Source organism: Colias croceus, chromosome 1 (assembly GCF_905220415.1).
Source record: "Colias croceus chromosome 1, ilColCroc2.1".
Lineage (NCBI taxonomy): Eukaryota > Metazoa > Arthropoda > Insecta > Lepidoptera > Pieridae > Colias > Colias croceus.
In genome coordinates this window covers 10,473,637-10,494,694 of record NC_059537.1, presented here as the reverse complement: position 1 = coordinate 10,494,694, position 21,058 = coordinate 10,473,637, and the positions used below count along the sequence as shown (strand labels likewise).

General features: G+C 32.6%; 1 protein-coding gene and 2 long non-coding RNA genes across 4 annotated transcripts; all 3 read right to left on the bottom strand.

Moving 5' to 3' along the window:
- Nucleotides 1–1,986: 1,986 nt before the first annotated feature.
- LOC123691829 (SHC-transforming protein 1) lies at nucleotides 1,987–10,312 on the bottom strand. Its single transcript, XM_045636406.1, has 10 exons — nucleotides 10,221–10,312; nucleotides 9,908–10,124; nucleotides 9,757–9,827; nucleotides 9,446–9,680; nucleotides 8,411–8,574; nucleotides 7,516–7,695; nucleotides 6,870–6,970; nucleotides 6,420–6,577; nucleotides 5,613–5,735; nucleotides 1,987–5,138 (listed from the first exon to the last, which is right to left on the bottom strand). The coding sequence occupies exons 2-10, from the start codon at nucleotides 10,001–10,003 to the stop codon at nucleotides 5,010–5,012; spliced, it is 1,257 nt and encodes a 418-aa protein (XP_045492362.1). The 5' UTR covers nucleotides 10,004–10,124; nucleotides 10,221–10,312; the 3' UTR covers nucleotides 1,987–5,009.
- Nucleotides 10,313–12,761: 2,449 nt separating this feature from the next.
- Nucleotides 12,762–14,291, bottom strand: LOC123692458. 2 transcript variants are annotated; one of them, XR_006751556.1, is made up of 3 exons: nucleotides 13,556–14,291; nucleotides 13,327–13,424; nucleotides 12,762–13,249 (listed from the first exon to the last, which is right to left on the bottom strand). It is a non-coding gene; the product is annotated as an uncharacterized LOC123692458 (long non-coding RNA). The 2 variants fall into 2 exon arrangements; XR_006751555.1 differs by having other exon boundaries at nucleotides 13,327–13,412.
- A 4,661-nt stretch (nucleotides 14,292–18,952) lies between these two features.
- LOC123692446 lies at nucleotides 18,953–20,069 on the bottom strand. The gene is made up of 3 exons (XR_006751553.1): nucleotides 19,884–20,069; nucleotides 19,675–19,733; nucleotides 18,953–19,248 (listed from the first exon to the last, which is right to left on the bottom strand). It is a non-coding gene; the product is annotated as an uncharacterized LOC123692446 (long non-coding RNA).
- Between the last annotated feature and the right edge of the window lie 989 nt (nucleotides 20,070–21,058).

The following is a 21,058-nucleotide window of genomic DNA, read 5'->3' as shown; positions in this document are numbered from 1 at the left end:
TTTTGCTTTTTATTTCACCTATATATACCGCCCTTTAAGAAGTTAGATGTAATTACAAATGTGAGAAATGAGGGATTATACAAAAAGAGATTTTTTAGTCAAACTTCTTGACTATTTTTTTTTTGTGTGGCCTTACGACCCTTTTACGACCTTACCACAATTTGTGAACTCTGCAATTTACACATCTTAGCCAATTTCTGGATCTGTTTCTTTGTTATGCTTATCTGTCAGATAATCTATTTAGGGCCGATTTTTCAATCCTTGCATAAAACTTATTCGTCGAATAATGTATAAAACTACCATTTAAACGTATTCTTATTTCCCGTAAATGAAAGTCACGTGACATTTTAATATTACCGTGTAATTTGTTGGAGTTATTGGACGGATAAGTTTTAACCAAGTTGAAAAATCGTCCCTTAATATACATAATTAAAAGTGTCAAACAGGCTATCAGATAGACACTAACAGCAAGTGGTGGAACCGGTCCTAAAAGATTAAAATGAAACATAATCCACACAAATAATAATAGATAATTACTCTCTTAAATAACTGTTTGTTACTTGTGCTTTCATCCCTTGACCACTGAATCGATTTTGATATAAATGCGAAGTAATTAACTTACTTTCTATTTCTAGCATCATATTCAAACCACTGAACCCCTTTTTATGAAATAGATCTCAGTACAGGACAAGGAAGTGTAGGGACTAATTACATATTACTAAAGTCAACAGCAAAGGTTTTTGCTTTCCCAGAAATATTTTCTTTACAGGCAGGTTTATTATCACTTTACCAATTGAATTCTATTACTGTCATCAGAAGTCGATCTCAATATCTCTTGATTCTATGTTCATACGGATACGTTAATCATTTTACAGATTAGGTAGTCGAGCCTATGAATTATTATAACTGCTCACCACAATTTCTCATAGATATACATATTAGATATTTCTTTAATTTTCAATAGTGAGGGAGACACTCCTTTTATCAGACTAGCTGTAGCCATTGAGATAATATTACTATGGAGGAGACACCACGAACAAAATCTGTGCGCCATTTTTTTGCTCTAAGTTTTAAAAATTATTATCTAGTTAGGTACTTACCGATGAAAGTTATTCCTTTGCACTTTTCCGTATTATTTGTGCAATATCGTAACACGCACGAAGGCATATTTGATGCGTTTCACTAAAAATGAGCGTGTAGTTACGCCATATGGCGTATGTTGAGCGGAACATAAGTGATGTAGGCGGTGTCGTCTCCATATGTATATCTCAATGGCTGTAGTTATAAATACTAACTGCCTGGCAAACGTTGTTCTGCCTTACTCTTATCACTTAGGGTTATGAAAAATAGACGTTGTTCGATTTTCTGATCTACCCAATAGGCACATAAAATTTCATAAGAATCGGTCCAACGCTTTCGGAGGATGATTGAACTATGTTGGCAGATTCATTTGGTTATTCCATTATCCACATAATATGTAAATTTTCTCTTATTCATACATACTGTGTACAAATTCTTAGATTAATGTGATCATAACACCAAAAATAAACCTCTATAGTTCATAGAGCCAAAAATGGTCAAAAGAATTATCGTTAAGGTTCTTGAGAGGAGAGGTGTAAGAAAAACAACATTTACATTGATATTCTTTATTACTACATCACATACGCAATACGTTAAATACAAACGTCTAAATATATCTTAGGCTTACTAAGATTCAACATCAAGTGCAATGATTAATGCAAAAATACTATACTTATGATAAGAAAGGAATTCTGCAGTCACAGAAATCTTAAAGCATAAAGAATGACACAATGTTACAAATCACAAGGCATTGATAGACGGAAGGAAGATCCACGTAAATGTAATAAAAAATCCATGTACATGAATTCAATAAAATTAGCTAAGGGCTGATTTTTCAATCGTTGGTTAAAACTTAATCATCGAATAACATAATATTATACTACTATTTCAAAAATGTATTCTAATTGTCCGTATATTAGGATAGTTTACAGGTGACATTTTAAAATGTTCGTGTAATACTTTATTGGACGGATAAATTTTAACCAAGGATTGAAAAATCGGCCCTTAATCAAGCAAATTTATAATAGTAACTTTCAATATGGATATGTAAAGAAACTGTGTTTACACGATTCGTTCGATTAACAGATGGTAAATTTATTTACATTAGTTAGGCATTCTTATATAGATATAATGGGGTATTCGTTTGTGAAATTTCAATTATTTCACTCATGTTTCATTTCCGTAACGTCGATCAGAGGAAATCGAGCCACCTTTTTATTCAGTCCTATGATAAAATATCATCACGCAGATATTTATGTATACAGTTAAATATAATGGTATTTTTTTATTTAAGTAAGCTTTCATAGCACCTATAGTTATGTCACATTTATATTGTGAACTATCTTAAAATACATGATACAAACATTAAAAATTCGTGCAATAATTATGTATAATTTAAAATTAATTAAGAGAGCATGGAATGAATACAAATTAAAAATGCAGATCATATAAAAATATGTCGTATATGATTAGAAAACTAAATTTTTCTCCAAAATTCTCTCGTTTGGCATTGTGATTGCACATAATCATTTATACATTCTAAATAATCGAGTTTAACTGATCTTACACCTAAAGAAAATACATTAGCTACAATTATAATAAAATAGCAATAAAATATTTGATACCTAATAGTAACAATCATCATTATTACATGTGGGGATTTTTTTACTTTAATCATTTGAAACAACTAGATACACAATCCTATACAAAACGAACATAAACTGTCCTTAAGAAAGGAACAAAGTTACAGCAAAATCAAGCTTATTGGCATACTAATTCAACGTACCAAAACTAATACATTTTTACTACATACCATAGTTAGCTGGGTAATACACGCGAAATAAATTCCACCTTATTATAATGATTTAAGGTCGGATTTACAAATCATCGTTGATTGTGTATCTAGTTGATATCCATGATCGAAGGTTCACTTCAATACTTCAGTTCTTACTGTCATCTAACAGACAAACTTTCACGCAAATCTTTACTACAATCCCACTTTACGTCACATTATATAATAATTACAAAGACAAACAAAATTCAGATTTTGTTTTTTTCCCCTGTATATACGTTTGTACGTATTAAAATGCAATGTTATTATTTTTATCTGAATTACATAAAATTAAGTATTAAATGCTTTACGGTCAATTATAAATAATATGCATATTAGAATAAATATGAAAATGTCATTAATTTATCATTTGGAAGACATAATTCGATGAAACTATAACATATTATATTATAACTTTTAACATGATTATCTATAATTGATTAAGTAATGTAATAATCATCAGTGTTTAGTAATATTGTAATTTGTATATAAATAATTTAAAAGAGGCCTTTAACATACAACTTTGTTTAACAATAAAAATAAAAATATACACTGTGCAAAAAATTAGGCCTGTATTATGTACATTTGAGAAAATAAGTTTCGCTATGTAAATGCACTAAAAACCTCATAATCAGATTTTGTTTTACATTGATACAAAATACGATAACATTTAAATACACAATAATATGTATTAATGGTTATATTAGTAATAATTCGTATATGGGACCTGTGCAGTTTTAGTGAGTTATTTTAGATTTAAAAGATAAGTTTCGCTCTCTACCCTACAAGACTTTTTTAATGTTTTTAAAAGGTTACCTTCTATAGGAGCAAAGGATCAATTTCAAAGGGAAAGTAGCAATATCTAATATGGATTTATTTTTGTGCTTAACAATTTTTTTAAAGTGCTAACCAAGAAAATGTCTCTTCAATTGCATTCAAAATATTTAATAAGGAACAAATATTTTATAAGCACTTCTATTAGCTGGTCCGCTATTCTAACGCTAAATTGTGCAACTTTCCAAGATCTAACATTAAAAAAAAATATTAGATTTAACGAGAAAAGTTTGCGCGTTTTTAATTTTGAGCATCTAAAGTCTAAACCATAGAGATATTTTTACACGAAACACCTGTGCCTTTTTCCACCTACTTTTAAATTATATGAATAACCAAAAACGTTAATTTTTTTTAAAAATAAGTAAGTTATATGAAGGATACATTAATATTGCAAGAGAACATAATAATATACTATCTACGTCATAGAATATAAAATGTATACATTTCATCGCGGAATATAAAACAAGGTATTTAAAAACAAGCCCACTTCTGGATCTACTAAAGTTTCATACAATTTTGATATCTATTTCTTAAAGTTTAAGGTGCACATTTGTGTAATAATTTCAGTGAAATTAATTACAGTGAACGCACGATCTTTATTTTTCTAAATATTATATGTAAATATACATACATTTTAAATACGATTTGTCGCGATCGATTCTGTGGAAAAATACGTGTGGCACTCGGGGACTGCCGCAGTAAAGCTATATGTCGGAGTGGGGAGCGTGAGGTTTTTTCGTTACGGAATTTCTGGATTCGGTCCCCGCGCTCGGCCGCGAAAATGGTACAATACAAGTTTAAAGTATCTGTTTAATATTCCGTGAATATTATTAAATGCATAACAGTAATGTACATGCGTAACATTGACCCTTATGTCTTTTATAATAAAGAATAAATTGTATAGACGACACTTTTAGTACCTTGTGAATTCTTAGTTTATACAGGGCAAAGAAGACAATATTATGACATTTTTATTATGATTCTTATAGAATGTATATTGTATTTACGCATTGAGTTGAGCAAATTTAAATATTTTGCCATTTAAGTATTAGATAAGGAAACAAATTTAAAAAAGGATGAAATATAGACACACGCATGCATATAATTATGTAGAATCCGTTTTTCAATTTCAGTCACTTAAATTGTAGATTTTTTAAACATTCTTTGGTTCAACAATACACATAATTTTCAAGTTACATTGTCTTCTCTGTCCAGTTTAATTACATCAATTATATTTCGTCCTATATTTATAAGTTTTTAACATTTATGTAGATCGCAGAACAGGTTTACGCAACAAAAGTGCCGAATCAGCAGACACGATGGGCAGCTCGTTGGTGCAGTGGTATTTGATTAGATGCGGTACACTTTCGAACACGCGGTCTTTGGTTCGTACCTGGAAATTATTGATAAAATTAAACTAGCCAAGTGACATACATTTTACGTTAGTGCGCATTTCCTAAATGTTCTTGTATAGAGATTATTTTTGCTAAAAAAATTGTGGTATTTGGAATGCTACCGCGTGTTTGTGTGTTTCCAACTGATATTTAATTAATCCCTAGTGTGGGCAAGTGTATAAAACAATTTTTTTAAGTATAAAAAAGTTTGTTAATTAAGACTTGTGAAGTAATTTGAAACTGACCATTTACACCGAAATTTGAATCAAATAATGTGTGTAATTCGTGCCCATTACACAAATCGTGTTATCATTATATCGTTTTTTAGACAAATTTATTTACACAACACGCACACACACTGAACGTATCTAGAAGCGTACCTGCGTATGTCTATTTTCAAGCTGTGTGTGTATCTGTGTACATATTATATGTAAGTATATAGTCTGTATGTATGTATGTATGTATATGCTCACCACGCCATTAGGATCAACGAGCAGCAAGTGCTTGTGTGCGCCGCGCCGTGCGCCCGTCAGCACGAACTGGCCCGCGCACGCGCTAGACTCGCGCACCAGGAACTGTCCGTCCTCTACTACCAACTAGAAATTATAGGAAATAGGTACAAAATATGTCAACTATAAATTGTTTCGCTTGTTTATAAATATAAAAATAATTATATGCACCTTTTTTGTAACCGGTTCGTTAGGATATTATTAAAAAAATATTATCTGAATGTTTGTTGACATCGTTCTATTATTGGTAATCTGTCAATCATAAAAGATAGTGTGGGCCATTCATATCACTTGACTTCACACGCTAGTTACTTGCACCAGTGCTCATTGCGCTGTCTGCACACTTTACCATACCGAACTACTCTCTGGTGACGTCATATCTTTCAAGCTACACTCACCCGCATAACTGCGCCTTTGGAGACATCACCATGGAAATGAAGCTTGCGAGCCGGCAACGCCGCCCGATCTCCAAAAAACGTCTGCTTTGTGACGTCACACACTACTGACCCGTTCCGCGGCGCTCCTCGATATAGCCCCATGGAACCAGGGCTCACGGGTCAACAGAACCACTTGTGTGTGAGTACACACTGAGGGCAGAGTAGCCCTATCAACTCGGTCTCTGGCGCTCCGGTGACGTCACACAAGTTACTCATTCGAAACTACTCTTTTGGAGATTGTGCCGAGAAATTAAATCACCCAAACCAGCTTTACCACTTCATTTGGGTAACTGTGTACTTTCACTCGCTTGATGACGTCACACTTTACACTTACCCGTTCCGCAGCACTCCTCGATATAGCGCCATGAAACCAAGGCTCACGGGCCAACAGGGCTGCTTGTGCGCTTGGCCCTAATGGCTCGGGTTCCGGCGCGCCGGGGGAAGTAGCGGGGGAGGGGGACGATGACGTCATTGGTGCCGCTGTGAACGGTTCTGGAGAAAGATTTGTAATTTGTTATATTGTGTTATTTTTATATTAGTGAATTCGGATATTTAATATGTACATATTTTCTTCTTATAAGGCAAGGCAACATGGATAACTTTTACGATTTAAATATCGCCATGTGTGTCGTTTTTCCTAATTGCATATTTTGGAAAATAATAAATTTCGATAAAAAAATAAAATAAGAGAAAAGAAAATGTTGTGTACAATTTACATTTAATCTTAAACTTTAAACGAAAAGTGTAAAATCAATGAGTGCTAATAAAATATATGAACACTTACGCATATCAAAAATATCAGTGTGATGGTTGGGTAGTAGTGCAGTAGGCGGCGTTCTGGGAGGCGGAGTCTGGTTTACGTAGTGTCGAACACTTTCTTCACAACTGAAATAAATACAATAAGGCATTGTATAAGCGTTAAAACTACCAAACAAATAAACTGGTTTTATTAATATGTAAACATAACCTGTGATTATGAAGTAAAGTAGGAAATTATATATCCAAAACTTCTTTTGTAATAAACTCTGACTATAATTTAATTTGTTCAATGTGCTGACTGCTGTGCTATTTGTATTAACATAATTATAAAACATGTGTAACTTGTCGTATTAAATTATGGTATGGTATATTAATAAATATAAACACATTATCCTTGTTTAGATAAAGAAAAAATTAATTAATTAGAACACAACATTTCAGACTTGTATTAACCACATCGTTTTCAAAATATATTTGACACACAATTAAAAAAAATACGTGTGGCACTCGGGGACTGCCGCGGTAAAGCTGCATGCTATGCCTTCAAGCCACACCTCCGCCCGTCGGAGTGGGGAGCGTGAGGATTTTCGTTACGCAATTTCTGGATTCGGTCCCCATGCTCAAGGCCCGCGATAGAAGCCATGCAATAGCTTAAAAAAATAACAACTCACGAGGATATAGGTGCTAGCGAGGCTAGCGGAGGAGGCGGTGGGTGTCTATGCTGGGATATCGGTGGCACTGGCTCGGGCGGGATCTTGTCCGGCATGTCGTTGTAGTACTCTCTTTCCTCTAGACATGACGTGACGTCACTCGTCGCTGTGTTCAGCGCGCGAGAGCCGTTTATGTTTATCCTGTTAATAATTGTTTTTCATGATATGGGAAATTAGGTTGTGAAAATAATGAAAATAATTGTGTAAATGTGTAATTTTGGTTTTATAACTTACAATATGAATGGTTTTTGTCAAGTATTGTTGGTTTATTTTTTAATGCAAATTTTTAAAACATTCATGACAAAAAAAATCTCATGCTTTATATGAATGACTCAAGCATTAACCAGTTTGTTGATTAAATGTAAAACTATAACAATATGGATGAACATTATTCCAGAAGTTAATTATATGACAATGTTTACTAGAGTTCTTAATTAAATACCCTTATAAATTAGTACTGAATCTGGGGAAAATTTTATAAATATGCCAAGTTTAAAATATAAGGTAATGCACCTATTACAATAAAATTTTTCCTTAATTCATTATTTTTGAGAAATCCATGACTGATATTTATTTATCTTTATTGATATATGCACAGCAATACATGACTCATTGCAATAATATATTGGAATTCTTTACACCTTTTTTTCGAGAATTCCATGAATCATAATACATATTATGAGGAAATTACCACATATGGCTTTAATCTTAAAAAATATAACTTACGAATATGGATATTAAATATTATTTTAACGTATTTTAAACGCGATTTATTTGTGCAGTTTTGTTTATTGTGTGTGACTTTAATTTCTAAAGGTATAACACTGCGTAAAATCGATCACAAGATAGTACTTACGAATTTGGCTTAGTAAGAAACTCTTTAAATCGCAGTTCAAAAGCTTGTCCGATGGTGGCTATGACATCTTGAGCTAGTCGCCCGCCACATTCAAGCACATAGCAAGCTCTCCATTCAGTGGGCGGTGCTGATTTAGCCACATATGCTACAAAATCTAGTGAGTCCTGTAAACAAGACATAATATTATTAGAACTAATATATTGAGTTCTAGATAAGTTCTTGAGTTTGACAACATTTTACCGTTTATCTGTTATTTATTGTATTAAATGTTGCTTGTATTAAATGTTGTCTTGATTATATTTCTTAATTTCTTTTCTTTTATTAAATGTCATCATAGGGTAAGAAATACAATGTTGTTTTGGACAATGGACAAGTTAGAGATTATATGATAGTAAGACTAAGTTTTTTTTATTGTGATATTCAATTCTAAGCTATATAGGATACTAGTAGTCCGCCCCGGCTTCGCCCGTGGTACATATTTCGCAATAAAAGGTAGCCTATGTCTTTTCTCGGGTATTAAAATATCTCCATACCAAATTTCATGCAAATTGGTTCAGTAGTTTAGGCATGATTGAGTAACAGACAGACAGACAGAGTTACTTTCGCATTTATAATATTAGTATGGATTTTTCTTGTAATTTTCAAATGAAAAATTGTAGTGATAATGAAGATTGAGATAGCATGTCATACAGATCTGATTTGACTTTGATCAAATCAGATCTGTATGACATGCTATCTCCATCTTAGGCTTATTTTAATCAATAAATTCTTAATATGTTACCCCATTTCCCATTCATTATATAGTCAATAGAACAATATAACCAAGACAAGAACAATACATCTTGTTTTTTATCAACTAATAACAAAACATATAGACAATGTCTCACAGATCTATCATTGACCCAATTAACCTTATGTTTTTATTGACAGATAACTAAACAGCTTCAATTAATTGTATAAGAATAAATGTATGTTAAGTCCTTACACGAGGACTTATGCATAACCTATATGCATTTAGAATTTATATGAACAAACCTGATCTCCACCGGACGCAAATGAAACTCGTGGCATATCATGACGAGCGATTGTTTCACCACCTTCCAGTGCAGCTAGTGTTATTGCTCTTGACGACACTGTGAGGGCTACATTAGAACCGGAATGTGACATTCTCGGCCGTGGAGCGAGCGCACACGCCGCCGCTTGGCATATACGACGCTTTTTGTCCGCAGTTCTTAAGCCTGCAGCTGCACACACTCTGGCAATGCATTCTCTGGAAATATACACATGTTTCAATGTTTTATTCTAATTGAATAATCATGAACAGATAGGAATTGGTTAATACTCACTTGGCTACTTGTGATCTTGTTTCAAAATCCAATTTCTTCATTGATGTCATAACTTCCATGCATCCTATGTACTAAAATAGTAAAACGATTGTTATTACCTCAAATAAAATTAAATACTGAATTGAATGAATAAATTGTGCAGTTGTCTTACCCGCACTGCGTAAGTGATTCCATCGCTTGCCAAAACAGAGTCTGGGTGAAGCCACCCCCTAGCCGGTTTTGCGACAAATGGCCCATTTTCCGCCATTTCGTCATTCAGATTCTAGTTATTCACCTCAAAATGTTTTATTTTCTTTTTTACACCTCGCCTACTCCCAACTAATAACTTTCATTGTGATTCAAATCAATTCAGGTCGTCATTGTAGATGCTAAAAAGTTTAAAAAGCTTTTGTATAAGAATGATTTTTCGACGTGGAAAAATAATTTAATTATATAAAAACACAATACAGATAGTTTTAACTCACCAACTAAATAAAACTTTACTGTAAATATTACTTTTCCCTTGAAAATTAAAAGGCAAACTTTTTTGACAAGATTTCTATGACTCTGATTCGAGTGACATTGTCATAATGACAGGAAACAATTTTTTGATGCAAATGTCACATGCTAAAAGCGGTACATTATGTTATATGGCAATAATTTAATTTAACCCTTAACTAGAGTCGTGGGTCCAATGGACCCAGGTTGAGTTTTTAAAGTCTCGTTTACTCCACGGCACTTACCGCAGAACCTCCCACTGTTCAGTACCTTCCTGTAGTACGCCGGAGAGTATCCTGTGAGACAGACGTGTTCGGCTCGGCACTCCTTAGGTAGGTACTGACCTTTACAGGGGTCCACTGGACCCACGACTATAGATACGTAACTTTTTATTTTCGTTATTAAATTTATTATTGTATTTTTTTTTAGTTTTTCGCTATGTCGAATCCCAGAAGTGTACATGTTGATAACGAAGAGATGTTAGAACAATGGTTAAATGAAGAATTGTTAAGAAATGAGGAAGACTCCGATGAAAACTCAACATCTACCCGTATTGCAGAAACTAGATCAGATAATGAGTTTTCCGATGATGATGTAGATTTTGTTGTCGAGAGAGAACATGACACGAGCTCTGAAATATCTAATTGTGAAAGTTCTGATCATTTGTGCACTAAATGCAGGGAGCCCATATGCATGACTTGAGCAAATATAATTTGTAAATCTTGCACGTAATTAGGGATTGCTATTTTTTTTTATATAAGAGTTTTTAGTTTGTTTTTGTTTTTTCTAGGATGCAACATACTTTTTTTAGTTAGATAAAAAAAAATTGATTTAAAAAAAATAAAAATTTTGTTGAGATTTACAATTTTTGTAAGACGCCTTTTTGTTGTGTAAGAAAACAACGACTGATTATATAAGTGAAATTATGTTAACTAAATAAAAGTTCTAATTGATGATTTTTATAATATGTATTCTTTATAAACTAAAATATCATATTTTATTTAAATTTACCTAAAAAAATGCATAAATAAGTAATTATGACCATTTCAAAATACATGGGTCTAATGGACCCACGACTATACATACGTAACAATGTTTCACGACTCTAGTTAAGGGTTAAATGATATTCGTGCTTGATCATTAATATTCGTGTGATGAAAATTACATCATATCCTATCCAATCCTATCCTTATTCTATCCTATTAATATTATAAAGACTCAAAGTTTGTGAGGATGGATGGGTATGTGTATATTTGTTACTCTTTCACGCAAATACTACTGAACCGATTACAATGAAATTGAACAGGGTAACCTGGATATTTACACATACGATAGGTTTTATCCTGGAAATCCAGCGGGAACTATGCAGGTTTTTCTTTAATAATGTTCCAATAGAATTTATACTAATTATTCCTGCGTTACTATAAAATAGGCACAGTAGGAACAGACTAATATATTATAATATACTGTCCACGGAAACTCAATGATAGGAAGGGAAGGGAAAGGGATTATAGGCAGATAGTTTTAAATAATCAGAAAACTTAAAAAATAATAAATTTTCAAGAAAGTTCAACATTGTGATACAAAAATTATAGTTTGAAATTACGATGTTGCAGACACAGTTCGATCCGGACATGAATTCATTTCCTCTGACTGATGAACTAGTTAAAGCATTCGTGATTTGGAATTTTGACTTCAGCAGATTTATTTTTTATTTTGGGTCTTCTAGTGACTAGTTAGGTAAAAAATATGACCGTATGTCTTTAGGAATTATTCTTTTTATTTCCATTTTTGCACCTGGCTCAGCCGGCGTCTCCGCCGAAACATTATCTATTTTCTTAACGGATCCTGTAGTCTTTAATTTCTAAATATCACATTGGAAGTTTTATTTCTTTTTAAGGTGATTGCTACGATCTGTTCCCAGCCAATGTCCCGCTAGATGGCGCTGAATTCTACATTTCTAGTTTATTTGAGTTTTTGCGTAATTGGAAAAGATTAGGGTCGTAGGAATAGTCATGGCGATTACTGAATATTATATTTTATTTAAATATGTCATATCATTGCCTTAAAATCCACCCAATTCGGTAAAACCATGCGTTTTAACATCTGTCATTGCATACAGGGTCGTTTACACACACAGACGTATACAAAAATGATAAAGATTGAACTCTAGATGGCGTGAATGTAAAACAAGTTTTCCATTTTTCTGTATGGGTAGACAAAACTTCAAAACGCCACCTGCTACGGTTTATATTATGAACTTTCCGCCCGCATTTAAAAAAAAACCCGCATAGTTCCCGTTCCCGTGGGATTTCCGGGATAAAACCTATTCTATGTGTCCAAGTTACGTTCTATATGTGTGCTAAATTTCATTGTAATCGGTTCAGTAGTATTTGCGTGAAACACACACATACACATCCTCAAAAACTTTCGCATTAGTAGGAAGTAGGATTGTTATAAAAATAAAAGTTATATTTGTTGGCGTAAACTATTTTATTGTTAATTTTGGGAAATAAAAAATGCCAAAATTGATTACAATAAAACGCAGTTTTATTTTATTACATTATAATTTTGTTTTTTTTTATCAAAACATGTATTTGAAGAAGCATATAATATACCGATCTATGCCTATTCACTCAAAACTAATAACACTAATGATAAGTAAATTATTTCAGTAACATTTCATAACCAACACTCATAAACAAGATACAACAACAAATCTAAAACACTATTTATTATGTGATAATAAACAGGAAGGTGAAAACATATTTCCGATTTCGACGCACTCTAAAGCTTTGTAAAACATAGTAACATAATGATGTAAGCATGTATGCCTAATGAAATATTTTTCACCTTTTGGTTTTACAGTAAATACAAAATAAAAAGAAATATACAGTGGTTATGTAGATTCTAAACAAACTACAACCAAAATACAATTAGAACAAAAATCATTTGACTTGTTGATTTCACTCTCTGCCTTGAAACTTCCTGTCTTGAAACCACTGCTGCACTGGTGCTGCAAAGAAAACATACTAAATATATTTGTTACTTTGTGACAAATACTGTTTGGCATTCACTTCAAAATGGTAGTACCATCAATCTCCAAATTTGCTCTAAAATAAAAATCGCCTTCTATTCTTTGCTTGAATTTTCAATTGATGTTGCAGGAGCATTTTTCACTGGAATAATAACTAATATAATTTATTATATCTAAATATAATATTTTTTATTCAGATCTTTTCACGTAAAGGAGGCCTGTGTCCCACCAGTTGGAACATATTGATGGGCTTTATGAAGTAAATAAAACTGTGAGTGTACATACCATTCAAATCTATACATTTCGCATTTTTTTGAACACGTCTCAATATTATTTCAGGCAGAATACAGTTTTTAAAAAATTCAGATAATTTGGGCATCATATTACTGATAAATTCATTATCTCGACAAACTTCTATTACAGTCAAAGGTCTATGACAGTTGCCCACACAAATGCAGTATTTATTTTATCACTGCTCTCCGTAAAATGCCTCCACACTTTATCACACATACTGCACTTGAAAATCAATTCACTTCTAAATCCATCAAGCCTTTCACTAACAAATTCAATTTGTGAAGATTCACACATATTTCGATGTCTTTCCATAAGAAATGCCCACTGTATTACATGCTTCAAGTCCACAATGCGATACCCAGATATTCCAGATAAACATTTATTTTGACAAGGTTCCACAATCAATTGAAATGAATCAATTTCCGGATCAGGTTGCGGCCAATTAATCTCTACAGGTTCAACCACAGGTTCAGCTGTCATTGTGCTAGTACTAGGAGCATTGTAGGTGGCCTCTAGGCGGATTTTCGGTTTTACACGAGCATATGTTCTTAGTTGTGTATTCTGGGTACTGAAAGAAAAGAAACAAATTGTGATCTAACCATAATAAAAGTATAATACGTATATCCTAGATATATTTTCTCCTTTATCAATATTTCGTGGGTTTTTTACGCCATCTTATGGTTTTAGACTAAAGCAGCACACATGACAACCTACTGACCCTACATAACTATAATGGTGGCAGTACACATGGGGCCAACGTGTTGGGCCAACGGGTTGGGCCAACGTGTAGAGAGCTACTTGGCGGTATGTTGGCTTCATTAGTGTAGTTGGCGCCAATATTGGCAGGCCATCCGAATGTTGTCGGTTTTTTGTGCACACTTCAAAGGATCTTGGCGCGCTCCGCAAACAGCGTTCACACGTTGGTGTCTTCTTCAGTTTGTTGTTACTCATCAGCGGAGACAGTATCGTTGCGCGTCAATGAAATTTACGTTTCCATGTTCCGATAGCGATGGCGGCGCCGATGTGGACAAGCAATGAGGTTTTACAATTCGTAGAATTGTATCGACATGAATGAATAATTTGGAATCCACGGCATGAACTACACAAAAATAAAAACCATATGACTCAATAAATAAGATGTTTTATTTTCTATTTATTATATTATTCTAGATGTTTTTCATAACTCACTTTCATACATTTTCTATAAAAAATGAATATATTTATAAAATGAGTAAAATAGTATGAAACAGTTAAGTACTTGTTCTTAAAAATTAAATAACAATATACAATGAGCATGATTTTGATCAAATTGTGCTTTAGGTATTACATAAATAATATTATCAAATATCACCAATCAATACATCCGTCCGTACTCTTTAAGTTTCGTTTTATAGTTAAAATTAAATGTAAAATGTACAAATTTCAAACATTTGAAAAAATCTAAACATATTTTTTAATAATGTTTTATTTGTACAGAAATAAAAAAAGGAAAATAGAGATTGGAAAATGGTATCATCATAGACAGTAGAGTACACTCAATGTTATTGGTGCACATGTACGTAATAATTAAACGCACTGTATAAATAAATTGCCGCGGCTGCAAGAACTTCTACGGACTACGTCCATCTTTGAAGCGCCAATGCAGAATGATCAGTACGCCAATGTGTGAACAGGAATCTTGAATCCTTCATTTTTACCCAACACGTTGGCCCAACGCCTTGGCCCCATGTGTACTGCCGCTATAAGAATTGCTATTTGCTAATGCGCTGGAACCACAGAGTACTTTTATATAGCTGGAACCTTGTCTAACACCCACGTGACGTCACTCGCACGTCAGCCGGCCGGTGGAGCTAAGAGCATTTTCACATTGTCCGGTCCGATATCGGATATCGGACGCCGATAGCCGATATCCGATATCGGAGGCTAAGTAAAATGTATGATTTACGTAGGTACCTGTCTTTCACATTGTCCGGTCCGATATCGGATATCGGAGCCAACACCGATATTCCCGTGAACTATCGGACGATAATGTTCAGTGTTACCAGCTCAATTTTCGAAAAGGTAGTATACCAACAGCAAAAAAAGCACTAGTTTGTGTATTTTCAGTCATTTCTAGGCGCTAAATGTAAAAAAAAAATCCTTTCATTTACTTTAAACCTTTTTATTAAGAAAACATTCATTTAAGTATTTAAAGGCATTAAAAATACGATTTATACGGGAGCTATTTTAATATCGTCCTATAATATACGGCAATTGGCTGAACTGAAGTAAACAAAAATATATTGTGTTCTTAAATTCAACCGTATCTTCGAAATATTAGTATCTTTTATCTTTATTTACTCATTCTGCCTCGCTCCTCCTCCTACTCGGACTACTGTTGTGCTGTAAGCTGTTTATTGTATTGTTGTCATTGAGTCACAGATTTAGTGCTTTGTTTTAGCGCCGATATCAAACCTGTATAATAAATAGCACATCTAAATAATATTAAGTAATTAATAATATCAAATCTTTTTTATATTTTACTTTTCCAGCTGTTTTTGAAGTCGGTTTCTTTATTGTAGTTATTTTTACTGTATGTACAACTACGATCTATCAGTTGATTTTTTTTAAATCAAACCCTTTTTATTGAAAAGAAAATTTACAATACGGCAATTTTGTTTAGTTTTCTCTAAAATTTCAGAATTAGAATGCGGCAACCCTTAGACTAAGGATTGGTCTCCGCGCGCGCGCTACGACTAGATACCGCTCCACCTAAAAACAATAGCTCCGTGAGTGCGGCAACTCAGTTCTGTAGTGTGTGTAAGGCAATTTGTAAGGACGCTAGTGTGTGTGAAGAATTGTACTGCCAGCTACATAAATTTTACCCCATAAATGGGAAATGGGCTATCTTGGAAAGAAGTTTGAAAAATATTTTCATTTCATTTTGGCCTTGCCGGGAATCGAACCCATGAACATGTGACTCAAATCCACTTGCGATGCCACTATACTATCACAAAGGTTTTTTAAAAGTAAAAAAGCAGTAATAAAAAAATAACATATGAGTCAGTTAAACAAGGTTAAACAGAAATAAATTATTGTTATTATCATTTTTTTTATAATATGCGTTAGTATAGGTAAACCAGAATCTGATGGCAATTAGGGAAATCAAAATTTTGAGTGTGCAACCCTAGGGAAAATGGACTGAACGATCTTGATACTGCTTATTTTTTATTTTGTCCTCAACATCATTAGTCACATTACATAAGTGCACAATACTGTACTTAATAATGAGATATCTACTTAATATTATGTAAGTACATACTTACATGCCATATATTATTTAATATACATATTACTTTTATCTATGTAATACATATTACATATTATTTACACATAGGTACCTATATTTGTATATTCATTATGATTATGTCATGTAAAAATATGGATGTAATGATAATGCAGATCAAAACTAGATAATGGTAATAATTTTTTTATAAACTAAATAAAAACTATGTTTATTTTCGTAAGTATTATCAGATAAACACAATATCAAATTGACTTGGACAGCTTGGACTTGACGAATAGCCGTATTGGAAACTCTTGTAATAAGTTTTCATAAAATTATGTTGTAATTAACAAACAATATTATAGTTACCTACTTATAATATTTTTAATTTTAAGTATCAAAACGGGTAAGTCCAATTTACTAATAAAATATTCAAAATTGAAAATTGTGATGTGTTTGACCCTTCTTCATCGAATGTTTTTCCATACACATTATAAATAACATCTCTTGCTTGTGATCGCAGCGGCTTTTTCGACATTTTCGAAGATTTTTTAGACAAAATCCTAAAAATTATTCATTAATTCCAAAGAAGACAAATAATTTGACAACCAATTTGATAGTTGTCAAATAACATTGCCATATGAAAATCTTTTATTTCTTAATTATAAATATGCCATCAGATTCTGGTAGACCTATACCTAATAGTATTGAAAAAAAAAAACATTATGAATAAAATAAGTTCAAATTAAAAGTGTGTTTTTGGGATATGCAGTACGGCAACACTAAATGGCGTCGTATTTTCGTAAACAACATTTTCAAAGTACAGGTGAAATATCGAATAATACGATTATTCCTGATGTTACGTGATCCCAGTGTCTTTCTTATTATTTGTTGTATTTTTTTTAAACAGTTTTATGGCACAAACAGGCATTTTACTTCAGGTTTTGTCCAAAATCTTTAGAAACTATCGGTACACCCTCTCCACACAATGCTCGTGACACGACTGGCTCGGGTACGCCGATTTCGGCGTACTTTTAGTTGCCGCATTTTTCGAGTACGCCGGCGGTATCTAGTCGTAGCGTGCGCGGAGACCAATCCATAATCTAAGGCGGCGACCCTAAATTTTGTCAAGAACGCGCGGCGACTATTGAGCTTGTTTACTATTTTGGTTGTCATGGCTATATTATTATTAGTCTGTGGTACTATGTACATTGCGGAATCTGTGACTGTGAATTAGTTTAGTTTAATTTATTTCTGTTTAAATATTTGCACCCCCAGATATTAGGTAGAATGTACATATTAGCACTATAAAATTGTAATAACAGCACCTACATTTGTAAATGTAATTTGAATTTGTATTTGCTAGTTTCGTCGCTTTAATACTGAGTTGAATTTTTTTTTTATTTTATTTGTATAAGAACATAACAGTCATACATGATTTAATATAAAAAAGTTCTAAAATTCACTACGACCACACAACATGTTCTAATAATAAAAAAAGAAAAACAGCATATAAAAAAACAAGCCTCACAATGAAATTGAATATTGAAACTAGATTCTGACTCTGCAGAGGGTACAAATCCATACTCCGCAGTCAGCAGATTAAACCGGTTTGAAAAACATCAGTTTATTTATTACTATTTATTTCATTTAAAATAAAGTTTATTTTTTGTAACACAAATGCATCCACTGTTTATTTTAATTCCCAATATATCTACTTTTCCAGTTTCTGGCAACACTCATGTTATCGGGACGATATTATCGGATAATGTGAAAGGGCAAATTGTGTCCGATATCGGATATCGGCTATCGGCTTCCGATATCCGATATCGGATCGGATAATGTGAAAACGCTCTTACTCTAAAAATCGAAATCTGACATCTAGAATCGAATGCATTGATTACTTGTGAATAAAAATCATCATAAATTAATAAATTCGATTGACAAATATTTCAAATCCGTATCGATTAATTCACTTTAATCGATGTTTTTAAGCAGGTTACCTCTCTTTGAAGATAAAATTGATAGACGTCAAATGTTGCCTATTAAATTGGCTCGACTATAATATTTCACTTGCATAAGTAAGTAATGCATTTACCAAAAATCGTAAATGATCGAAAACATGATTTTATACATCATTTTTATTTTAATACAGATTATAACACTTTTCGCTAAGGATGGTAACACTTATTTCTTGTGTCTATGGTCATTCGATGGATTTCAAAACGAACAATGTTGTTTATGAAAATTCAAAAAGTACGATACAATTGTGCGTTTGGTATAACAAAATATAGAATGTAGTTCAGTAAGAGAGCGCTGTTAGCATAATGTTCAAGCATCAGCGTCCGCGCCCTTCAGCCTGAGGCGCGCGAAGTCTTCGAAGATTATGTCGTCGTCTTGTTCTTGGCCATTTTCGTTTCTGTAAACAAAATTCGATATTAGTTTACGTATAGTGTAAGTATAGTGAGGTCTTAGATTACAAAATAAAAGACAGATGGAGCGTTGCCGAACTAAACCGAATGATTTATCGTCATTTTCAATAAAGCTATGTGTGCTGTCATTTCGCCGTGACTGTACGTATACGGTGCTTCTGTGTGCGTGTAATGTTACCAGATATTGAAAAATTTCCCAAATTTTTCCCCGACTACGGAAAAAAGAGGGTTATGTTTTTCGAGTTTATGTATGTATGTATAATATTTCTTTGACACGCCCTGCAGTATAAACCGTTGGACCGATTTTGAGTTGTGAGGTTTCATTGCAATCATCTGAATTATTATGTTAGTGGCGGTAGTGACGTAGGCTATACATATACATAAATTAGCAGTCAAGTTTTAATTTTTCTTACCTTCTCGGTAACCTAGCAAAGATGCCAGTCTTGAACCGATGATTGATACATACCTATCACTAAACATAATAATATGTACAACACCTAATGTATTTAGCTCTAAGGTTAGGTTAAGTTTGATTGGATAAACGAATTTGAATTTGAATTTGAATTTTATTTTAATATAATTTCGGGTTAGTGATTTTTTTTTATAATATTACATAAAGTACCTGCCTACTAAAGTTATACATATATGGCCGAAATAATTGTTTTCAATTTTTAATTAAATAAATTACATAAAAAATGCCAGAAATAAAGGCCTAATACAAAAATATCGGTGTCAGGGCTTGGAATAATTATCTCTGCACTGTCGTTGTGTTTGACAGAATGAAAAATATGGCAGAACATTCTTGAATCAGCCTTCACAGAGCAAGTAATAGGTATCCCACCAAAAACATAAATGTAAAAATTGGAGCCGAGTTCAATCGTTGACTTAATTTGCCAAAAAAAGAAATGAGATCTAAATGTGTGCCAAGTTCTTCAGACAGTCCAGAAATTTATTTACAAAGATGTATTAAGTTCTTAGGTTGACTGAAAACTCAATTGTTTTATTTTCCCTTAGAGAACAATGTTTATTCCAAAATATAACTTTTTTAATTTGAATAATATAATTATTTTCACAAAGCAAACAACTAATAACCTATTGAACCCCATAATTTGATGAGGCTAGTTTTTAGAACCTCACAAAATATAAACAATACCTATGTAAAACTTGTTACTTATATGTCCTCTTGATATGTACCAAATTTGGTTTATATAACTTAAATATTAATTAATTATTAAAACTAAACAAAATTGCCGTATTGTAAATTTTCTTTTCAATAAAAAGGGTTTGATTTAAAAAAAATCAACTGATAGATCGTAGTTGTACATACAGTAAAAATAACTACAATAAAGAAACCGACTTCAAAAACAGCTGGAAAAGTAAAATATAAAAAAGATTTGATATTATTAATTACTTAATATTATTTAGATGTGCTATTTATTATACAGGTTTGATATCGGCGCTAAAACAAAGCACTAAATCTGTGACTCAATGACAACAATACAATAAACAGCTTACAGCACAACAGTAGTCCGAGTAGGAGGAGGAGCGAGGCAGAATGAGTAAATAAAGATAAAAGATACTAATATTTCGAAGATACGGTTGAATTTAAGAACACAATATATTTTTGTTTACTTCAGTTCAGCCAATTGCCGTATATTATAGGACGATATTAAAATAGCTCCCGTATAAATCGTATTTTTAATGCCTTTAAATACTTAAATGAATGTTTTCTTAATAAAAAGGTTTAAAGTAAATGAAAGGATTTTTTTTTTACATTTAGCGCCTAGAAATGACTGA

Bases quoted from the DNA above. Each gene is read 5' to 3' on its own strand.
- LOC123691829 (XM_045636406.1), bottom strand. From the start codon at position 10,003: ATGGCGGAAAATGGGCCATTTGTCGCAAAACCGGCTAGGGGGTGGCTT. The intron at 6,971-7,515 runs GTGAGTTGTTAT...TATTTATTTCAG, and splicing joins TCGCTAGCACCTATATCCTC to TTGTGAAGAAAGTGTTCGAC. The intron at 6,578-6,869 runs GTAAGTGTTCAT...ATCTTTCTCCAG, and splicing joins CACTGATATTTTTGATATGC to AACCGTTCACAGCGGCACCA.